Below are 22,500 nucleotides of genomic sequence, written 5' to 3'. Positions count from 1 at the left end.
AAGAAGCGCCATTGTTCAATTGAAGACATTCTTTTCCAAAATGTCACCGAGTGTCCCTGCAGTGTCACGTGTCTGTAAACCGCTCTTTGGCTAGAATGCATATTATGATGTCTGAGACGCACTTCCTGCATTACATATGTTGTACTGTAGATATGTATATGTATGTATATACAGTACTATAAAAACTACATATACAAATATATACATACATATATATACATGTATACATACATACATACATACAAATATATACATACATATATACATAAATAAATACATACATACATATATATACATGTATACATACATACATACAAATATATACATCCATACATATATACCTACATAAATACATAAATACATACACATCTACCCAAACATTTACTAAAGAGACTGGACAGGACAGATTTGGGGAAGAAAACACAACATATTCACCATTAATTAGTTGCTTATTAACATGCAAATTAGTAACATATTGGCTCTTAATTAGTCATTATTAAGTACTTATTCATAACTTATTCTGCATGGTCTTATTATACAACCAGTAAGCCATTAACTAAAAGTCTTCCCTCAATAACCTCAGAAATATTGCTTATTAGTAACCCTAACCCTAACCCTAACCCTAACCCTAACCCTAACCCTAACCCTAACCCTTTTGCGTATTAGTAACCCTAACCCTGACCCTAACCCTACCCTAATCCTAATCCTAACCCTAACCCTAACCCTAACCCTAACCCTAACCCTAACCCTAACCCTAACCCCAAACCTAACCCTAACCCTAACCCTAACCCTAACCCTAACCCTAACCCTAACCCTAACCCTAACCCTAACCCTAACCCTTATTAGTAACCCTAACCCTGACCCTAATCCTAAACCTAACCCTAACCCTATTGCTTATTAGTAACTCTAACCCTAACCCTTAACCTAACCCTATCCCTAACCCTAACCCTAACTCTTAACCTAACCCTAACCCTAACCCTACATTACGTACATACATAAGTACATGGTAACACTTTAGTATGGGGAACATATTCACCATTAATTAGTTGCTTATTAACATGCAAATTAGTAACATATTGGCTCTTAATTAGTCATTATTAAGTACTTATTAATGCCTTAATCTGCATGGCCTTATTATACAACCAGTAAGACATTAACTAAGAGTCTTCCCTCAATAACCTCAGAATTATTGATTAATAGTAACCCTAACCCTTACCCCAACCCAAACCCTAACCTTAACCCCAACCCCAACCCTAACCCTAACCCTAAACCAAAACCTAACCCTAAACCTAACCCTAACCCTAACCCTAACCCTAACCCTATTAGGGCTGATTCGATTCGATTCTTAGGGTAACGGTTTGACTTAAAATCGATTCTCGATTCAAATCGATTCTCATTTCAAAACAATACTTTTTTTTAACAACATTGGGTGCCAGGTCTAAGATAACTACATTCCTCCATGAAATAGATAAACATATCTGATACATGTCTATATTACTTAAAAATACAATTATCAAATTGTCAAAATTTTACCCAAACATTTACTAAAGTGGCTGGACAGGACAGATTTTGGGAAGAACATAAAAAAAAAAAAAATTATATATATATATATATATATATATATATATATATATATATATATATATATATATATATATATATATATATATATATATATATATATATATATATATATATATATATATATATATATATATATATATACATATATATTTACAAATAAGAATCAAGATTAATTCGAAAACCAATTTTTTGACAACCCTAATATATATATATATATATATATATATATATATATATATATATATATATATATATATATATATATATATATATATATATATATATATATATATATATATAAATATATATATATTTTTTTAAATTTTATTTTATTTATTTATTTTTTTCTATTTTTCCCAAAATCATAATAATAATAATTGATTAATAATTGTTACAAATAAGAATCAAGATTAATTCGAAAACCAATTTTTTGACAACCCTAATATATGTATATATACAAGTAGATAGTAATACTTTAGTATTGGGAACATAATCACCATTAATTAGTTGCTTATTAACATGCAAATTAGTAACACATTGGCTCTTAATTAGTCATGATTAAGTACTTATTAATGCATTATTCTGCATGGCCTTATTATACAACCAGTAAGCCATTAACTAAGAGTCTTCCCTCAATAACCTCAGAATTATTGCCTATAACCCCAACCCTAACCCTAACCCTAACCCTATTTTCCCCATACTAAAGTGTTACCAAGTATATATATATATATATATATATATATATATGTTTTTTACAGCGGGTAGTTCTTCATCAAGGGAGTGTACAACACCAATCTTAACACATCAACGTCAGAAAATGAACACGTTGCAGTGAATGTTCAAATCAATGAGAAAAGACCTCGTGGACGACAATAATAACGTGTGCAAATAGACTGCAAGGAAAATGTCTGACATTTACCATACATATTACCGTTTAACCTCCATTAAAATCAGTGGAAATTAACTGATAATGGCAAAGCATTTAGGATGGAAATAATTATCTGTCCTTTTCAACCAATTGACTTGCACCATTACGATCACTAAGCGGCATTATCTCACATCATTTAAGAACATTCTTCTACGATTCCAAGAAAGCAACAACAACGTTGGTGATTAGAACCTTTGTATGTATTCGGAGGTCATCTTTTAAATATCGTGCATGGGGAGGGGTACCATTCAAACCGATACGGTGCCGCTTCCTGGTACCTGGGAATCGATACCGGTTCTCAACAGTATCAATTTTCAGTACTTTTGTGTATGTTTTTGATAGTAATTTGCACTTGCACGTCCAAGACGTTAGATGGTCTGTTGCGCCCTACAAAGTTTTAATACTCTAAGTCAGGGGTCACCAACGCGGTGCCCGCGGGCACCAGATAGCCCATAAGGACCAGATGAGTCGCCCGCTGGCCTGTTCTAAAAATAGCTCAAATAGCAGCACTTACCAGTGAGCTGCCTCTATTTTTTAAATGTTATTTATTTACTAGCAAGCTGGTCTCGCTTTGCCCGACATGTTTAATTCTAAGAGAGACAAAACTCAAATAGAATTTGAAAATCCAAGAAAATATTTTAAAGACTTGGTCTTCACTTGTTTAAATAAATTCATTAATTTTTTTACTTTGCTTCTTATAACTTTCAGAAAGACAATTTTAGAGAAAAAAATACAACCTTAAAAATGATTTTAGTATTTTTAAACACATATACCTTTTTACCTTTTAAATTCCTTCCTCTTCTTTCCTGACAATTTAAATCAATTAAATATATATATATATATATATATATATATATATATATATATACACAATAAAAAATTTTTTTTTTTTTTTATTGTAAAGAATAATAAATATATTTTAATATAATTCTTCATTTTAGCTTCTGTTTTTTCGACGAAGAATATTTGTGAAATATTTCTTCAAACTTATTATGATTAAAATTCAAAAAAATTATTCTGGCAAATCTAGAAAATCTGTAGAATCAAATTTAAATCTTATTTCAAAGTCTTTTGAATTTCTTTTAAAATTTTTGTTCTGGAAAATCTAGAAGAAATAACGATTTGTCTTTGTTCGAAATATAGCTTGGTCCAATTTGTTATATATTCTAACAAAGTGCAGATTGGATTTTCACCTATTTAAAATATGTCATCAAAATTCTAAAATTAATCTTAATCAGGAAAAATTACTAATGATGTTCCATAAATTATTTTTAAAACTTTTTCAAAAAGATTCAAATTGGCTAGTTTTTCTCTTCTTTTTTTCGGTTGAATTTTGAATTTTAAAGAGTCGAAATTGAAGATAAACTATGTTTCAAAATTTAATTGTCATTTTTTTTCGTGTTTTCTCCTCTTTTAAACCGTTCAATTAAGTGTAAATATCATTAATTATTAATAATAACATAGAGTTAAAGGTAAATTGAGCAAATTGGCTATTCCTGGCAATTTATGTAAGTGTGTATCAAACTGGTAGCCCTTCGCATTAATCACTACCCAAGAAGTAGCCCTTGGTTTCAAAAAGGTTGGTGACCCCTGCTCTAAGTCATGTACTTTTCCCGCAGCAGCTGTTTGATTGTCACGTAGTTGTAGTATTTATCAACACATTTGGAAGGTGTTGACATTAAAAAGTTAAACCCGCTAATGCTAACCGGTAGCATGACAATAGCAAAGGGACTGTGCAGTTTAAACGAACAAAGGACGCTCAGTTAACAGACAGTTGCGAGTTGTTGACGGTAGCCCATCTAGGTAGCCTTACGTTGAACGTACACTCGGATACTCGCTTGTCACTCCCAAGTATCCAATCACAAGTTGTGCAGAAAGTGGCACCCGGAGCCATACCCGGCCAGCGGAGAAATCAGCGGTACTCACTTTTTTTAACCAACAATAACAAGCAGAGCAAAACGTTGATTAGGTGGCAGATATATATTTGCGAAGGCATTTTCAAGAAGGATTTTTAAAGAGAGACTAGATCTTGTGAAACGAGGTCGGCCGAGTTAAGCTGTCGTGGCGGTGAAATGGTTTGTCTGCCACCAGTGCCTCCACGGAAATACCCCCCTCTACCTCAAATAAGTGCTCACCCCCAAATCCTCCACACGACACCTCCGCTCCGGACAGGCTAACCTCCTCCAACCTCCGAGGACAAAGCTACAAACTTTCTGCTCCGCCGCTCCCAGTCTGTGGAACGCTCTCCCTGACCACCTGAGGGAACCACAGACTGTGGATGCTTTTAAAAAAGGCTTAAAAACCCTTCTTTTTAAAAAAGCCTTTTTTTTTTTTTTAGATATATGTGTGCTATTTCTAGCTATTAGGCTGTTCTAGTTTCTATTTGTATTTATTTTTATTATCTTTGTTTTAATACACTGTAGCACTTTGAGGTTGTTTGCTCAATGTAAAGTGCTTTTACAAATAAAATATATTATTAGGGTCCGCATGTACCCTGTACAAAGGACTCCCACAGGGACAAAGGACACTATTGAATTTGTAAGGTTTTATTATTATTATTATTATTATTATTATTATTATTATTATTATTCCGCACCGTTGCGCACTACTTTGCCCCCCTTAACATGCTTCAAAACTCACCAAATTTTACACACACATAGAGCAACGATGACACAACACTTTAGTCAAAAAACCAAACCCTAAAAATCAAAATTGCGCTCTAGCGCCCCCTAGGAAAAAAAAAGAAAAAAAACTGCCTGTAACTCCCACTAGGAAGGTCGTAGAGACATGAAACAAAAACCTGTATGTAGGTTGGACCTACAATTCATAATTTAACATCCTTCAGCAAAAATCCACAGGAAGTTGGCAGTTTTCCCTACAACACAAAAAATTAATAAAAACACTCATTTTTGCATCTTTGAGCTGTAATTTTACCCCCTTAAAATACTTCAAAACTCACCAAACTTTTTACACACATCAGGACTGGCGGAAATTGCGATCTCATAAAAAAAACCCGAACCCCAAAACTCAAAATTGCGCTCTAGCGCCTCCTAGGAATATAACACAGACAAAACTGCTCCTCAGAGGAAAACTCAGACAAAACTGTTTGTAACTTCCGGTAGGAACGTTTTAGAGACATGAAACAAAAACCTCTACATAGGTCTTACTTAGACCTACATTTCATAGATTGAAATCCTTCAGCAAAAATCAACAGGAAGTTTGATATCCCCACTTCAAAACAATTTTTTTTTTAAAAGCGGTCACCAAACATCAAACGTTATCTCCTCCGAGCGCATTTGTCGTTTCGGCTTCAAACTGCTACAGGAGAGAGATTGAACCCTTCTGATTAAAAGTTGACGACGGCGTTTCATTTAGTGCTACCGTTTTGATTTTACGAGCCTTCAAAGACCCGCAGCACTAAAGTTGCTCCGCTGCTGTTGTTTTAAGATGGCTGCTTAAAAGCATAAAGCACCAGCGTGAGCACAGAACGCAGAGAAGGTAGTACACTACACAAAAGTATCTAACTCCCAGTACGAATATCGTAGAGACACGAAACAAAAACCTCTATGTAGGTCTCACTCAGGACTACCACTGGACAAAAGTATTGGGACACCTAGGACTATCACCTGCCAAAATGCGGACCCGACCAACGCTGCTTGCAGCTTTAATTGTTATTATTAATTCCACTCGAATCGAGCGGCATTAAATGGCAAATTGTGAGTTCAAATATATTTTTTCACATTCAATATGTTTTTTTTTACAATTATTTTAGTTTTGACAGTACCACGTCTGATGCGGGTTTATTGATTTTTAAATGCGCCAAAAAATGTTGTACACTCGTGACAAATTGATGTGGTTCAATACCCAGTCGTGCACAAGTGTGTTTCTCTGTAGCATTTTACAAGCCGTGGTCATGTGGCGACATAAATAATTGTATTTTAAGTAGTATTTATTGAAGTGGGACTAAGTAGGACATCACTGAAGGCCTAGGTGGGAAACTGTGTCATTTCGGGGCCAGATTCGGCCCCGGGGCCACGAGCTGAGCAGCCCTGGGATAAGCGGTAGCGACGGAATGAAGGAATGAAGGAATGAAAAGAAAAATGTAAACAGCCAATCTCCCCGCGCAGGAAAGCATGCAGTTGTGACTGATGAGGAGCAGATGGCAGACGCCGCACATTACATCGTCGTCTGTAAAACAAACACAACTCAAACACAAACACGACGCCATCTGCTTTTCCATCACAACTGTCTTCCTTCAGCAGGATTAGACGTTTGTGGACAAACAATTATTGCAAGCATATGGGTATAGTGCGCCTCAAAAAAAAAAAAAAAAAAAAAAAAAAAATCTGCGCCGTAAAACCCACAACCTGTTGGCTGCAATGAAGTAAAAAAACAAACAATGCAATTAGTGCCTCAAGATTTGTCAGAAATTGCATCTGATTGCACAAATTTGCCATTTGCCCAAAAGACCATAAAGCATCATGCCTGCACTGCAAAAAGTCAGTGTTCAAAAACAAAAAAAACGAGACCTACATAGAGGTATTTGTTTCATGTCTCTAAGACGTTCCTACCGGAAGCTATAAGCAGTTTTGTCTGAGTTTTCCTCTAAAAAGCAGTTTTTTCTCTGTTTTATTTAAAAATTGCTCTAGAGCACAATTTTGAGTTTCGGGGTTCGGTTTTTTTTGGAGATCGCAATTTCTACCAGTCCCGATGTGTGTGAGAAGTTTGGTGAGTTTTGAAGTATTTTAAGGGGGTCAAATTACAGCTCAAAGAGGCAAAAATGTGTGTTTTTTTGTCATTTTTTTGTGTTGAAGGGGAAATTGCCAACTTCCTGTTGGTTTTTGCCCGATGATGTGAAATTATGAATTGTAGGTCTAAGTGAGACCTACATAGAGGTTTTTGTTTCATGTCTCTACGACCTTCCTAGTGGGAGTTACAGGCAGTTTGTTTTTGTTTTTTCCTAGGGGGCGCTAGAGTGCAATTTTGATTTTTTTTTTTAATTTTTTTTATTTTATTGAAATTTTCGCAGGTCCTGATGTGTGTGTCAAATTTGGTGAGTTTTGGAGCATTTTAAGTGGGTCAAATTAGCGTTTTTTGTGGCGGCTGAAGAATAAAGAATAATTAAAGCTGCAAGCAGCGTTGGTCGGGTCCGCATTTTGGCAGGTGCTAGTCCTAGGTGTCCCAATACTTTTGTCCAGTGTAGGTCCTGAGTGAGACCTACATGGAGGTTTTTGTTTCGTGTCTCTACGATATTCGTACTGGGAGTTAGAGGAAGTTGTGTCTGTGTCTTTTTCCTAGGTGTTGCGGCACAGTGGTTGTTTTCTTTGAAGGCTCGTAAAATCAAAACCGTAGCACTCATTAAAACGCTTTCGTCAACTTTTAATCAGAAGGGTTCAATCTCTCTCCTGTAGTAGTTTGAAGCCAAAACGACAAACGCGCTCAGAGGAGATAATGTTTGATGTTTGGTGACCGCTTTTTAAAAAAAAATTGTTTTGAAGTGAGGATATCAAACTTCCTGTTGATTTTTGCTGAAGGATTTTAATCTATGAAATGTAGGTCTAAGTAAGACCTACGTAGAGGGTATTTGTTTCATGTCTCTAAAACGTTCCTACCGGAAGTTACAAGCAGTTTTGCTGGAGTTTTCCTCTAAGAAGCAGTTTTGTCTCGGTTTTATTCAAAATTGCGTAGAGCGCAATTTTGAGCTTTGGGGTTCGGTTTTTTTTTTAGATCGCAATTTCCAGCAGTCCCAATGTGTGTGAGAATTTTGGTGAGTTTTGAAGTATTTTAAGGGGGTCAAATTACAGCTCAAAGTGGCAAAAATGAGTTTTTTTTAGTACAATTTTGTCTTGAAGGGGAAATTGCCAACTTCCTGTTGGTTTTTGCCCGAGGATATAAAATTATGAAATGTAGGTCTAAGTCTGACCTACATAGAGGGTTTTGTTTCATGTCTCTACGACCTTACTAGTGGGAGTTACAGGAAGTTTGTTTTTGTTTTTTCCTAGGGGGCGCTAGAGTGCAATTATTACTTTAAAAAAAGTAGTTTTATACTTGTGAGTGTTGATGAAACAACTTTGCAACAGTTGATATTCTAGTTTCAAGCATGTTTTACTCAATATAGGTCATCAAATCTCAGCAACAAGCTGTAATATCTTACTGACAGGGCCGGCCCGTGGCATAGGCCGTACAGGCAAATGCTAAGGGCGCCGTTCATCAGGGGGCGCCACGCCAGTGCCACAAATGTTGGAGGAAAAAAAAAAAAAAAAAAAAAAAAGTTGGTACTATTATTTTTAAATACATAAAATAATCCCACGTTAATTAAAATGCAAAGTAAAGCCTATTTAATAGAAATATTATTTGTTACAACATTACGCCTCCCCTCCCCCCGGCACGTTGCGCCCCCTCCCTTCCCGTATCATGACTCTTTTTGGACGTCACCACATCAAAAAATCAACACAAGATGTCAAAACGGCCAAAACTGTCAGGTGCCCAGGGAAGAAAAAAAAGAGAAAAGAAGAGGAGAAACGAGAAAAAGACAGAGGTAGCAGGTAGGTAACGTTAGCCTACATGAAATTATTTGTCTGTTACAGAATGTGATAGTAAAATGGCTTTTTAGCATTAAGCTAAAGTTACATGATTCGGCAATTGCTAATCAATAAATAGCTAGTTCTGTTTTAACGTCGGGTTAATATTGTGGGGCGGGGGGCTAAATTTTTATGGAAAATAATAATGTAACGTTAGGTAATTACAGTACTCCCTGGTGTACAGTAATTTGTAAGTCATTCTAGTTAATGCAATATTAAAAAGCACAAATAGAGAACTCTGGAGGATCACCTTTTTTTGTAATATAGTTGTTAAAGTCATACCGGTTTGATATCTGTTTCGTGCAGTGCCTTATTTATATTGTATTTTTAATTTATTTTATGCAACTTGTTGACACGTTTTATTTTGTGTTTATGTATGTAAAAAATATTGTATTTCATATATTCATTTTTTATTTTTTGTATTCATTTATTCATCCATATTTTTTTTTTTCTTGTTAACTATTCTGATTGTTAATTTGCTTTCTTTAAGTAAAAAAAAGGTCAAAGACAAAGCTATTCGGTTTCTTGTGAGTATATACACTTCACTGCCGATGTGGGGGGGTGCCACCTAAAATCTTGCCTAGGGCGCCAGATTGGTTAGGGCCGGCCCTGCTTACTGAGATCATTTAGGACCAAAACTTAAAACAAGTAAAACACTGTAACATAAAATCTTATGTATGGCCGCGGGATGTCCAAAATGTCCATAACACACCCAGCCGAGTCCCACAGGGAGGGGGGATAAAAGTTGGAAAAGTCGTCAAAAGTCCCTAAAATATTCAAAATACCTACCCAAACTGCAAAAAGTCAGTGTTCAAAAACAAGAAAAGAAAATACAAAAATGAGGGGTATTTTATTTGAACTAAGCAAAATTATCTGCCAATAGAACAAGAAAATTTGTCTTGTCAAGACTTTCCAAAACAAGTAAAATTAGCTAACCTCAATGAACCCAAAAATACATTAAAATAAGTGTATTCTCAATAATAAGTAAAAATATGAGACCTTTTTGCTCAATATGTTGAAATATATTCTTAAAGTAAGTAAATGCTAGTGCCATTATCTTGACATAATGATATGCGCTCGGCATTACATTTCTTGAAACCAGCAAACTTATACTAAAAACGAGTTTATTGTTCTTAATGGAAATTCAACAAGGCAACCGCTTGTTACTCTCGGGGTCTCCTAGCCGCTCAGGCAAATCATATTGTCTAAAAATGCATTTTTCCATGAATAACATGACATCATCGCGCCAACTGCGTGCTCTTTCAGTCAATTACTGCGCATATATACAGCCCGGCCAAATATATTTTAATTGTAATTTTGAAGAATTCATCTGAATGTGCATGAACTATTTCTGTTCAAAATAGTTAGAAATGTTAAATGTTTCAATATTAACTGTCAGTTTACTGTACTGTGCCAACTGTACTACTATATGAGTACCTGTTTTCTATTGTTTCATTGAAAATAAAACAGCAAAGTTTATTTGGCTGTCATCTGTTTTAATTATGAGACACAATTGTGTCAAAGTCATGATTTTTTTGTTCATACTTGAAATAAGAAATTATTACTTTAAATAAAGTAGTTTTATACTTGTGAGTGTTGATGACACAGCTTTGCAACAGTTGATATTCTAGTTTCAAGCATGTTTTACTCAATATAGCTCATCAAATCTCAGCTACAAGCTGTAATATCTTACTGAGATCATATAGGAGCAAAACACTTAAAACAAGTAAAACACTTCAACATAAAATCTTATGTATGGCCGCGGGATGTCCAAAATGTCCTTAACACACCCAGTCGAGTCCCACGGGTAGGGGGATAAAAGTTACTGCCGCGTTACAGGCACCGTTTGGAAACAATTAAGGTATGAAAATAAACATTTACATAATCTTTCCGTGTGAATAACTTATTTTGCAACATATTTATTGTCCGGTGTGGCTAGTATATGGAAAATATATATTTTTGCACAAATGTAGTGGGTGCGGCTTATGAAACGGTGCACTCTATAGTCCGGAAAATAACTGCATAAAGGGGTCACCAACGCGGTGCCCGCGGGCACCAGGTAGCCCGTAAGGACCAGATGAGTAGCCCGCCGACCTGTTCTAAAAATAGCTCAAATAGCAGCACTTACCAGTGAGCTGCATCTATTTTTTTAATTTTATTTATTTACTAGCAAGCTGGTCTCGCTTTGCCCGACATTTTTAATTCTAAGAGAGACAAAACTCAAATAGAATTTGAAAATCCAAGAAAATATTTTAAAGACTTGGTCTTCATTTCATACTTGCCAACCTTGAGACCTCCAATATCGGGAGGTGGGGGGTAGGGGGGGGAGTGGTTGGGGGCGTGGTTATTTAGAACTTGAATTCACCAACTCGAGTATTTCATATATATATATATATATATATATATATATATATATATATATATATATATATATATATATATATATATATATATATATATATATATATATATATATATATATATATATATATATATATATATATATATATATATATTTATTTTATTTACATAGAAAAAGAAAACAATACTTGAATTTCAGTGTTCCGGTGGCTATCCATTAGATGGCAGTATTGTCCTGTTTAACTTCTCCGTTCATGATGTCCGCATTTAACTGGAGGGGGCGTGGCCTCCAGCTCCGGCTGAATACCGGGAGTTTGTCGGGAGAAAATCTCTGCCGGGAGGTTGTCGGGAGAGGCGCTGAATACCGGGATTCTCCCGCTAAAAACGGGAGGGTTGGCAAGTATGCTTCACTTGTTTAAATAAATTCATTAATTTTTTTACTTTGTTTCTTATAACTTTCAGAAAGACAATTTTAGAGAAAAAAATACAACCTTAAAAATGATTTTAGGATTTTTAAACACATATACCTTTTTACCTTTTAAATCAATGTTCAAGTAAATTCATTTTTTTTATTGCAAAGAATAATGAATACATTTTAATTTAATTCTTCATTTTAGCTTCTGTTTTTTCGACGAAGAATATTTGTGAAATATTTCTTCAAACGTATTATGATTAAAATTCAAAAAAAATATTCTGGCAAATCTAGAAAATCTGTAGAATCAAATGTCAATCTTATTTCAAAGTCTTTTGAATTTATTTTAAAATGTTTGTTCTGGAAAATCTAGAAGAATTAATGATTTGTCTTTGTTAGAAATATAGCTTGGTCCAATTTGTTATATATTCTAACAAAGTGTAGATTGGATTTTAACCTATTTAAAACATGTCAACAAAATTCTAAAATTAATCTTAATCAGGAAAAATTACTAATGATGTTCCATAAATTATTTTTTGAAGTTTTTCTCTTCTTTTTTTCGGTTGAATTTTGAATTTTAAAGAGTCGAAATTGACGATAAACTACGTTTCAAAATTAAATTGTCATTTTCTTCGTGGTTTCTCCTCTTTTAAACTGTTCAATTAAGTGTAAATATCATTAATTATTAAAAATAACATAGAGTTAAAGGTAAATTGAGCAAATTGGCTATTTCTGGCAATTTATTGAAGTGTGTATCAAACTGGTAGCCCTTCGCATTAATCACTACCCAAGAAGTAGCTCTTGTTTTCAAAAAGGTTGGTGACCCCTGCTCTATATTGTGTTGAAAGTGGACAAACCTCTATTAAAACATGTCATTTTTCCCATTTGCATTGTTTATTAGGAAAAAACTCGCTTCATTACGCTGACTTTCGTGTTTATGAACGTAAAGACTCTGTTATAGCCTCACAGTGAACCAGGCTCATATTAGAGATCTCCAGTTCAATCGGCTACCTAGTCAGTGTGGCTAATCTGCAGCTCCGAGGTAGCCACTGGCACAGCTGTTTGATAAACACAGCGCCCGATCACATGCACACACATTTTTAGAACAACACACACACATTTTTAGAACAACACGCACACAGGGCCGGCCCGTGGCATAGGCCGTATAGGCAAATGCTAAGGGCGCCGTCCATCAGGGGGCGCCACGCCAGTGCCACAAATGATGGAGAAAAAAAAAAGAAAAAAGTTGGTACTATTATTTCTAAATACAAAAAATAATCCCACATTAATTAAAATGCAAAGTAAAGCCTATTTAATAGAAATATTATTTGTTACAACATTATGCACCCCCCACCCCCCCGCACGGTGCGCCCCCTCCCTTCCCGTATCATGACTCTTACCACATCAAAAAATCAACACAAGATGTCAAAACGGCCAAAACTGTCAGGTGCCCAGGGAAGAAAAAAAAGAAAAGAAGAGGAGAAACGAGAGAAAGACAGAGGTAGCAGGTAGGTAGCGTTAGCCTACATGAAATTATTTGTCTGTTACAGAATGTGATAGTAACCTGGCTTTAGCATTAAGCTAATGTTACATGATTCGGCAATTGCTAATCAATAAATAGCTAGTTCTGTTTTAACGTCGGGTTAATATTGTGGAGGGGGCTAAATTGTTATGGAATATAATAATGTAACGTTAGGTAATTACAGTACTCCCACCTTACATTCCTCAGGGACATTTGTATTAGATCTTTTAAGCAGGTGTTTTTGTTGACATTGTTATTGCCTTCTGGTTAGCTAATGTTTGCCCTGCAGGTAATAGTCACTTTTCCACCCCTTTATATATTAGGTATAGTTGTAAGCCTAGTTGCTAAAGTGCACATCATTCATGTTAATTAAGCAATATCACATGAGAGGGAATGCTGTTTTTTAATTTGAGCACTGCTGTGATTCGGTGAAAGATAATCATAACATAACATTCTCATATAATATGTTAATTTGCTTTCTTTAAGTAAAAAAAAAGGTCAAAGACAAAGCTATTCGGTTTCTTGTGAGTATATACACTTCACTGCTGATGGGGGGGGGGGGGGGGGGGGCACCTAAAATCTTGCCTAGGGCGCCAGATTGGTTAGGACCAGGCCTGCACGCACACAATCCCGAGTCCCAAAACCACGGCAGACGGACAGCATTTGCCATCCAAGATGGATCCTTGGAGTAGATATACAGCATGTTGGAAGGAGGCTCTCCACCAGCACACTATCAATCTTGCACAGCAGCCAAATTACATTAGATCTCATCTTAATCTCCAGAGGGTAAGTAGCGAGCAATAAGAGTGAGGCGAGGAAAATTAAGAACGGCGATAAAAAAGCAGGGGGGAATGTGTGATGAAACTGGGAAAAAAAACAACCTTACAGTCAGGAAGAAATAAAATCTACAAAACCCAAAAGCAGTGAAGTTGTCATGTTGTGTAAATGGTAAATAAAAAGAGAATACAATTATTTGCAAATCCTTTTCAACTTATATTCAATTGAATAGACTGCAAAGACAACATATTTCATGTTTTTTTTTGGCAAATAATCATTAACTTAGAGTTTAATGGCAGCAACACATTGCAAAAAAGGTTGTCACAGTGGCATGTTCACCACTGTGTTACATGGCCTTTCCTTTTAACAACACTCAGTAAAGGTTTGGGAACTGAGGAGACACATTTTTGAAGTGGAATTCTTTCCCATTCTTGCTTGATGTACAGCTTAAGTTGTTCAACAGTCCGGGGGTCCCCCTCGTGGTATTTTAGGCTTCATAATGCGCCACACATTTTCAATGGGAGACAGGTCTGGACTACAGGCAGGCCAGTCTAGTACCCGCACTCTTTTACTACGAAGCCACGCTGTTGTAACACGTGGCTTGGCATTGTCTTGCTGAAATAAGCAGGGGCGTCCATGATAACGTTGCTTGGATGGCAACATATGTCGCTCCAAAAGCTGTATGTACCTTTCAGCATTAATGGTGCCTTCACAGATGTGTAAGTTACCCATGTCTTGGGCACTAATACACCCCCATACCATCACACATGCTAGCTTTTACACTTTGCGCCTAGAACAATCCGGATGGTTCTTTTCCTCTTTGTTCCGGAGGACACGACGTCCACGGTTTCCAAAAACAATTTAAAATGTGGACTCATCAGACCACAGAACCATTTTCCACTTTGCATCAGTCCATCTTAGATGAGCTCGGGCCCAGCGAAGCCGGCGGCATTTCTGGGTGTTGTTGATAAATGGCTTTGGCTTTGTATCGTCAAGTTTTAACTTGCACTTACAGATGTAGCGACCAACTGTAGTTACTGAAAGTGGGTTTCCTACTCAGTGGCCTAGTGGTTACAGTGTCCGCCCTGAGATCGGTAGGTTGTGAGTTCAAACCCCGGCCGGGTCATACCAAAGACTATAAAAATGGGACCCATTACCTCCCTGCTTGGCACTCAGCATCAAGGGTTGGAATTGGGGGTTAAATCACCAAAAAATGATTCCCGGGCGCGGCTACGCTGCTGCCCACTGCTCCCCTCACCTCCCAGGGGGTGATCAAGGGGATGGGTCAAATGCAGAGGACAAATTTCACCACACCTAGTGTGTGTGTGTGACAATCATTGGTACTTTAACTTTTAACTTTAACTTTAACTTCTGAAGTGTTCCTGAGCCCATGTGGTGATATCCTTTACACACTGATGTCGCTTTTTGATGCAGTACCGCCTGAGGGATCGAAGGTACGTAATATCATCGCTTACATGCAGTGATTTCTCCAGATTCTCTGAACCCTTTGACGATATTACGGAGCATAGATGGTGAAACCCCTAAATTCCTTGCAATAGCTGGTTGAGAAATGTTGTTCTTAAACTGTTCAACAATTTGCTCACGCATTTGTTCTCAAAGTGGTGACCCTCGCCCCGTCCTTGTGTGTGAACGACTGAGCATTTCATGGAAGCTGCTTTTATACCCAATCATGGCACCCACCTGTTCCCAATTAGCCTGTTCACCTGTGGGATGTTCCAAATAAGTGTTTGATGAGCATTCCTCAACTTTATCAGTCTTTTTTTGCCACTTTTTTGAAACATGTTGCAGGCATCAAATTCCAAATTAGCTATTATTTGCAAAAAATAACAACAAAGTTTTCCAGTTCGAATGTTGTTGTTCATGTCTCTATTGCCAAAAAGTGTGCAAGGGAAATTGGGCAACTCACCGATGCAGGATCCGTCCACCTCCTCGTAGCCGACACTGCAGACACATCTCCCCAAGGGGACCAACCAGTCGCCATCAGCTCCACAGAAGAGCTTGGGCGTGTCCCGCTCCTCAGCGTGGTCCACGCAGGCGCCCCTCACCTCCACCAGCGAGGACGAGTCCACGCGAGGCACCGTGTCCGGGAACGAGGCCAGGTTCCTCAGCGTGAAAGGGCATTTCTTGTAGTAAACCCTCACCGAGACCAAGGCGATGCAAGCGCCGATGTCCTGGAACGCCAGCGAGAAGCCGCTCTTGGTCATGGGTCCCACCTCGCGCACCTCCGTGTTGAGCTTCAGGATGCGATCCCCGAGGTCCATCTGAGTGAAGCTCTCGTCGGCGGCGATGGTGTCGATCTTGGTGTACTGAGCCGGCTTGAACTTCACGGCGTGGGCTTCGTCCGTCTCGTGGTAGAAGAGGTTGAAGGTCTCCTTGCAGGTGCCGGACACCCAGGGGATGGAGTTGCAGTCGCGCAGGGTGAAGCGGAGCTCCACGTAGATTTTTTGGGCCGCCTGCCGGGAAATCCAGTTGGATCGGAGCCAGTTGTTCTGGTTGGGCTCCATCACGCTGCACACCTGGAAGGTGTGAATGGGCCGGTTGTGCTCGTCCATCTCTGTGATCGCATCCCACTAAGAACAGGGTGGGGGGTAGAAAAACAGAAGAATGAACAACATGTCCGTTGTGTTGTGGATGTAAAAGACCTTCTCATATAAGCGAGACAATATCGTCCTGGGCATGACGTTAAAATGCATCCGGCAGTGGAGGCTCCTCTATGGGGTCTTGGGGCACTAGGAGGTTAACCCCTTTACTACTGTCACCCCAGGTGGCCCTTGGCAAAGGCCTAGTACCTGACTGCCCCCTAGCCAGGGATACGGTGAAGATCTCAACGGCGGAGCAGGCGGAAGACGGTAGAATTAAGAACTACCACAACGGGGCACTTGGAGGTTAACCCCTTTACTACTGTCACCCCAGGTGGCCCTTGGCAAAGGCCTAGTACCTGACTTCCCCCTAGCCAGGGATACAGTAAAGACCTTAATGGCGGAAATTTAAGAACTACCACAACGGGGTACTAGGAGGTTAACCCCTTTACTACTGTCAACCCAGGTGGCCCTTGGCAAAGGCCTAGTACCTGACTGCCCCCTAGCCAGGGATACAGTAAAGACCTTAATGGCGGAGATTTAAGAACTACCACAACAGGGTACTAGGAGGTTAACCCCTTTACTACTGTCAACCCAGGTGGCCCTTGGAAAAGGCCTAGTACCTGACTGCCCCCTAGCCAGGGATACGGTGAAGACCTCAACGGCGGAGCAGGCGGAAGACGGTAGATTTAAGAACTACCACAACGGGCACTAGGAGGTTAACTCCTTTACTACTGTCAACCCAGGTGGCCCTTGGAAAAGACCTAGTACCTGACTTCCCCCTAGCCAGGGATACAGTGAAGACCTCAACGGCGGAGCAGGCGGAAGACGGTAGATTTATGAACTACCACAACGGGGCACTAGGAGGTTAACTCCTTTACTACTGTCAACCCAGGTGGCCCTTGGCAAAGGCCTAGTACCTGACTGCCCCCTAGCCAGGGATACAGTAAAGACCTCAATGGCAGAGCAGGCGGAAGACGGTAGATTTAAGAACTACCACAACGGGGCACTAGGAGGTTAACCCCTTTACTACTGTCACCCCAGGTGGCCCTTGGCAAAGGCCTAGTACCTGACTGCCCCCTAGCCAGGGACACGGTGAAGACCTCAACGGCGGAGCAGGCGGAAGACGGTGGATTTAAGAACTACCACAACGGGGCACTAGGAGGTTAACCCCTTTACTACTGTCACCCCAGGTGGCCCTTGGCAAAGGCCTAGTACCTGACTGCCCCCTGGCCAGGGATAAGGTGAAGACGGTAGATTTAAGAACTACAGCTGCGATGGCGAATATATTGAGATGATGTGTTATTGTTTGTGCCATGCGCCACCTTTTGGACAGGTTTGCTTACTGCAAGTGCTGCTGGGTGAATGGCTACAGTGTTTCCTGCTGTTTAAAGCTTTAAACCGGAAGTACAAGTTCCGTTTTCTAAAAGTCCAGAGTGTTTCGACTCCTATGGATTCTTCATTCATCACTCCAAGCAAGGTTGGTAAGTTTTACAATATAACTACAACTATTCTTACCGACTAAAGCGTCCCATGTGTGATGTCCGTAGGAGTGTTTTCATGCAGATTTGAACGTGCTATCGTAATGTAATCGAGCTAGCGTCGTTAGCATGAATTGATTAACATAGACTTAAACAAGTTGAAAAACTTATTCGGGTGTTACCATTTAGTGGTCAATTGTACATAATATGTACTGTACTGTGCAATCTACAAATAAAAGTTTCAATCAATCAATCAATCAATCAAAAAGCATTAGCTAATATGCTGAGACAATTACGAGTGTCTGTGTTAGCATTATTAACTTACAAAGGTGTTCTTTTTGTATTGTTTCAGTTTCACAAATTCCTCAGTAAATTCACCGAAACGTCACCGTGGAGTTATTGGGTCTGTTTAGCTGATTGGAGAGCTAGCTTCCGCAGCTAGTGGGTCCATGACTATGACTTCCGTTTTGTTTGATCAGCCGTTTTACTGCCGTGTTAACGACAATTAAGGTATTTAAGGTATTTAGATAAACATGTACATAATCTTTCTGTGTAAATAACTCATTTCACATCATATACGTCCACGTTAAAAGGAAAGGCCATGTAACACAGTGGTAAAAATGCCCGTTTTACAACGTTTTTACAAGTTATTGCTGCTATAAATTCTAAGTTAATGATTATTTGCAAAAAAAAAAAACTTTTCTCTGTTCGAACATGAAATATCTTGTCTTTGCAGTCTATTCAATTGAATATAAGTTGAAAAGGATTTGCAAATGATTGTATTCTGTTTTTATTTACCATTTACACAACGTGCCAATGTGGTTTTGGGTTTTGCACTATACTTTTGCATCAAGTAGCTCTTTTGTACACTGCGGAGGTAAAAATGTAATCAGTCACCCACGACTGATCAATACGTGTATTTAGCCAGTCAACGTTTTCTAATCATGGAAAGTCCTGAGAGTAACAACCGAGTTCAGCCGGCGAATGAACGACTCCACCCTCCCGAACGAAGAATGTCAGACAGAGCCCTTAGCGACGCTCCCTTTGGAATAGTTTATGATGACACATCACCACCGTGTCAGAGGGGTATTGAGGATATCATCCAACATCTTATGGAACTCAAGTCATTCCTCATATTAGACAGCGTTCTTTAATAAAAAAGTCATCTGTTAGACGGCGCCATGATGGCCCACCTGTATGGTTTTCTCCCCCCTCTTTGGCCACTTTTCATCAGCCAGTCACGTCACATAAAAGTTCTTGTAAAACAAGACGTCTTCCCTATTAGGTACGACCTTAGATGTCCGAACGTTCGGTCGTAGTACGTAGTTTGTGTCTGAAATACTTAGTTTATGCTGTGGAATTTCCACTTTTCTAATAAACTAGCGTCCAGACTAGGACGAGGGTCAGCAACCCGCGGCTCTAGCGCCGCCCTAATGGCTCCCTGGACCTCTTTCAGAGTTGTGTGAAAATGGAAAATATTTAATGTTTTAATGCATTTTCTGTAGGAGAACAAACATAACGCAAATCGTCCTAATTGTTAGAAATCTCATTGTTTATATTAAACATGCTTCACTGATGAGAGTATTTGGCAAGCACCGTTTTGTCCCACTATTTTCAGCGATCCTTGAACTCGTCGTGGTTTGTTTACATGCACAACTTTCTCCGACGCTGCCACGGAAAGAGTTGTTTCCATGCCACTCCTTCCTTGTCTCATTTTGTCCACCAAACGTTGTATGCTGTGCGTGAATGCAATTTTATATTTTCTGATATATTGTCTGCTTTTGATGCAATATATAAGAATTGCTTGATTAAAAAAAAAAGTGTATTAGAGCTAAAAAAAAATATTACACACAACTTGCTGATTTTTCAGAAAGTTACAATTTTGACAGCTTTACTTAGTTTCGTGGTCGAAGTGTCTTAGTAGCTCCCTGGAGCTTTTTCCAAAAATTTATGAAAATGGAAAAATATGGGGAATGAATATATTTTATGTTTTAATATGGTTTCTGTAGGAGAACAAACATAACACAAACCTTCCTAATTATTAGACATCACACTGTTTGTATTAAACATGCTTCACGGATGAGAGTATTTGGCAAGCGCCGTTTTGTCCTACTAATTTCAGCGATCCTTGAACCCACCGTAGTTGTGTGGACTGTGACGCAACAGTATGTTTACATGTACAACTTTCTCCGACGCTGCCACGGAAAGAGGTGTTTCCATGCCACTCCTTCCTTGTCTCATTTTGTCCACCAAACGTTGTATGCTGTGCGTAAATGCAACTCTGTATTTGCTGATATATTGTCTGCTTTTGATGCAATATATAAAAATTGCTTAATAAAATAAAAAATAAAAACTGTATTAGAGCTAAAAAAAATATTACACACAACCTGCCGATTGTCAGAAAGTTACAATTTTGACAGCTTTACTTAGTTTCGTGGTTGAAGTGTCTTAGTAGCTCCCTGGAGCTTTTTCCAAAAATTTATGAAAATGGAAAAATATGGGGAATAAATATATTTTATGTTTTAATATGGTTTCTGTAGGAGAACAAACATGACACAAATCGTCCTAATTGTTAGAAATCCCACAGTTTATATTAAACATGCTTCACTGATGAGAGTATTTGGCGAGCACCGTTTTGTCCCACTATTTTTCAGCGATACTTGAACTCATCGTGGTTTGTTTACATGCACAACTTTCAGTTCATTTATTTATTTATTTTTAGCTCAAATTTACAATGCTGTACTTGAAGGTGAAGCTTTCCCCTGATATCTAAATCAACCTCCAGATTGAGGTCGCGTGCGCGAGGTGGTCAATCATTTGGGCCGGTCATAAAACTGCAAGGTTATTTGCACCGCACCTGCTGTAAGTGAAAGCAGCGCCTCTGCTCCTGGAACTAAAAAACGTTGCAATCTAAGGCACCTGTTTGCAGAACTTTTTACTGAAAGCAGAAAAAAATATATGATAGAAAAGGGTATTTCGGAGATATAGCTTTTCATATATATGCATACATACATTTAATTCAAATATTATTTCAGCATAAAGTTGAGTATAAAATATAAACATTTTAATTAAGACCGGGGGTACAATAAGTTTGTGGCATGCAAATTACAATCTGTCCGGTCCGTTTCTGCAGCTTCATCTGATGTTATTACAATATTGTATGTAAATAATCTTATTTATCCAGAGTTCTCACGCAATAAGTGTCGAGTGGATTCCCCACTAAAAATAGATGTCCGTTCAAATCCAGAAAGTCTGTCTTCTAATCATGACAGACTTGGTAGCAAATTACGCAGACGAATATTTTTTGGACAAATGAAGATTCACAACCTTATCTTTTTGAACCTGAATATACTGAGGATGAACCACCGCTTCCAGAAGCCAGCGCGAAGGAAGAGTGAGACGTTGGAGCAGACGGAAGCCCAGAGAGGGAGGTGAAAATGAACGGAAGCCGCAAAATGTGGAATTTGAGGCCATGCTGTTTCGACATAAATGGAGCGCTTGACAAATAAACCGGAAACGACATCCCCGGCCCGTTGGAGCAAACAGTCCATCGCGTGAGTCACACGCTTTATTGATCATGGTATACACAGCATAAAAAACATGAAATGTGGGCTATTATAGGTACTGTAATATGATTGTTTATTTTTTTCAGTCAGTATTTCCTACAGATTTCCTACTGAAAATACTAAATACTGAAATTAGACGTATGTTCAAATCCAGAAATCTATGTACGCCAAAAAAATTCAGATGTATTAAAGTGTGCACTTGCAAAAATTATTGGAATTTCTGCCTCATTCCTGTGAGAAACCTGCGTGTGACTTAAGCATAAGGAGTGGTATTGGGTACTGTAATTGAGTTTTTATGTTGGTGCAACATGTGATGGTAGTATGCCATTTTATTTTGCATCTTTTAAGACACATATGTCAAACTCAAGGCCCCTGGGGCCTAGATCTGGTCAATTTGTGTGGCTCCTGAAAGCGTGAAGATAATATGTGTAAATAAAGTACCTTATCTTTCCTTAATATATGTATTACAAAAATAAATGTACTGTGTACATTTACATATATTTACACTTTAATCATCTCTAATAATAACACAAATAAATAACAAAATATTATATTATCATACATTTCAAAACAATGTTATCATTCATTATTCTGCTTGACAAATAGTTTATGCAAAAATGTTACACTAACATTTTTTTACAGTAAAATCCACTTTCGTACCGTTATTCAATAAAGAGTAATATTACAC

At 38.1% G+C, this 22,500-nt stretch overlaps 1 protein-coding gene across 1 annotated transcript in view; it reads right to left on the bottom strand.

The window, feature by feature from the left end:
- The window catches only part of epha6 (eph receptor A6), a 391,998-nt gene that overhangs the window by 269,632 nt on the left and 99,866 nt on the right, over positions 1-22,500 (bottom strand). The window contains 1 exon segment of the mRNA XM_062067464.1: positions 16,093-16,756. Coding sequence (XP_061923448.1) covers positions 16,093-16,756 — 664 coding nt within the window.

The sequence above is a fragment of the Entelurus aequoreus genome, linkage group LG13, assembly GCF_033978785.1.
Source record: "Entelurus aequoreus isolate RoL-2023_Sb linkage group LG13, RoL_Eaeq_v1.1, whole genome shotgun sequence".
Classification (NCBI taxonomy): domain Eukaryota; kingdom Metazoa; phylum Chordata; class Actinopteri; order Syngnathiformes; family Syngnathidae; genus Entelurus; species Entelurus aequoreus.
The sequence above is the reverse complement of the archived record's forward strand: the minus strand, read 5'-3'. Positions and strand labels throughout refer to the sequence as shown.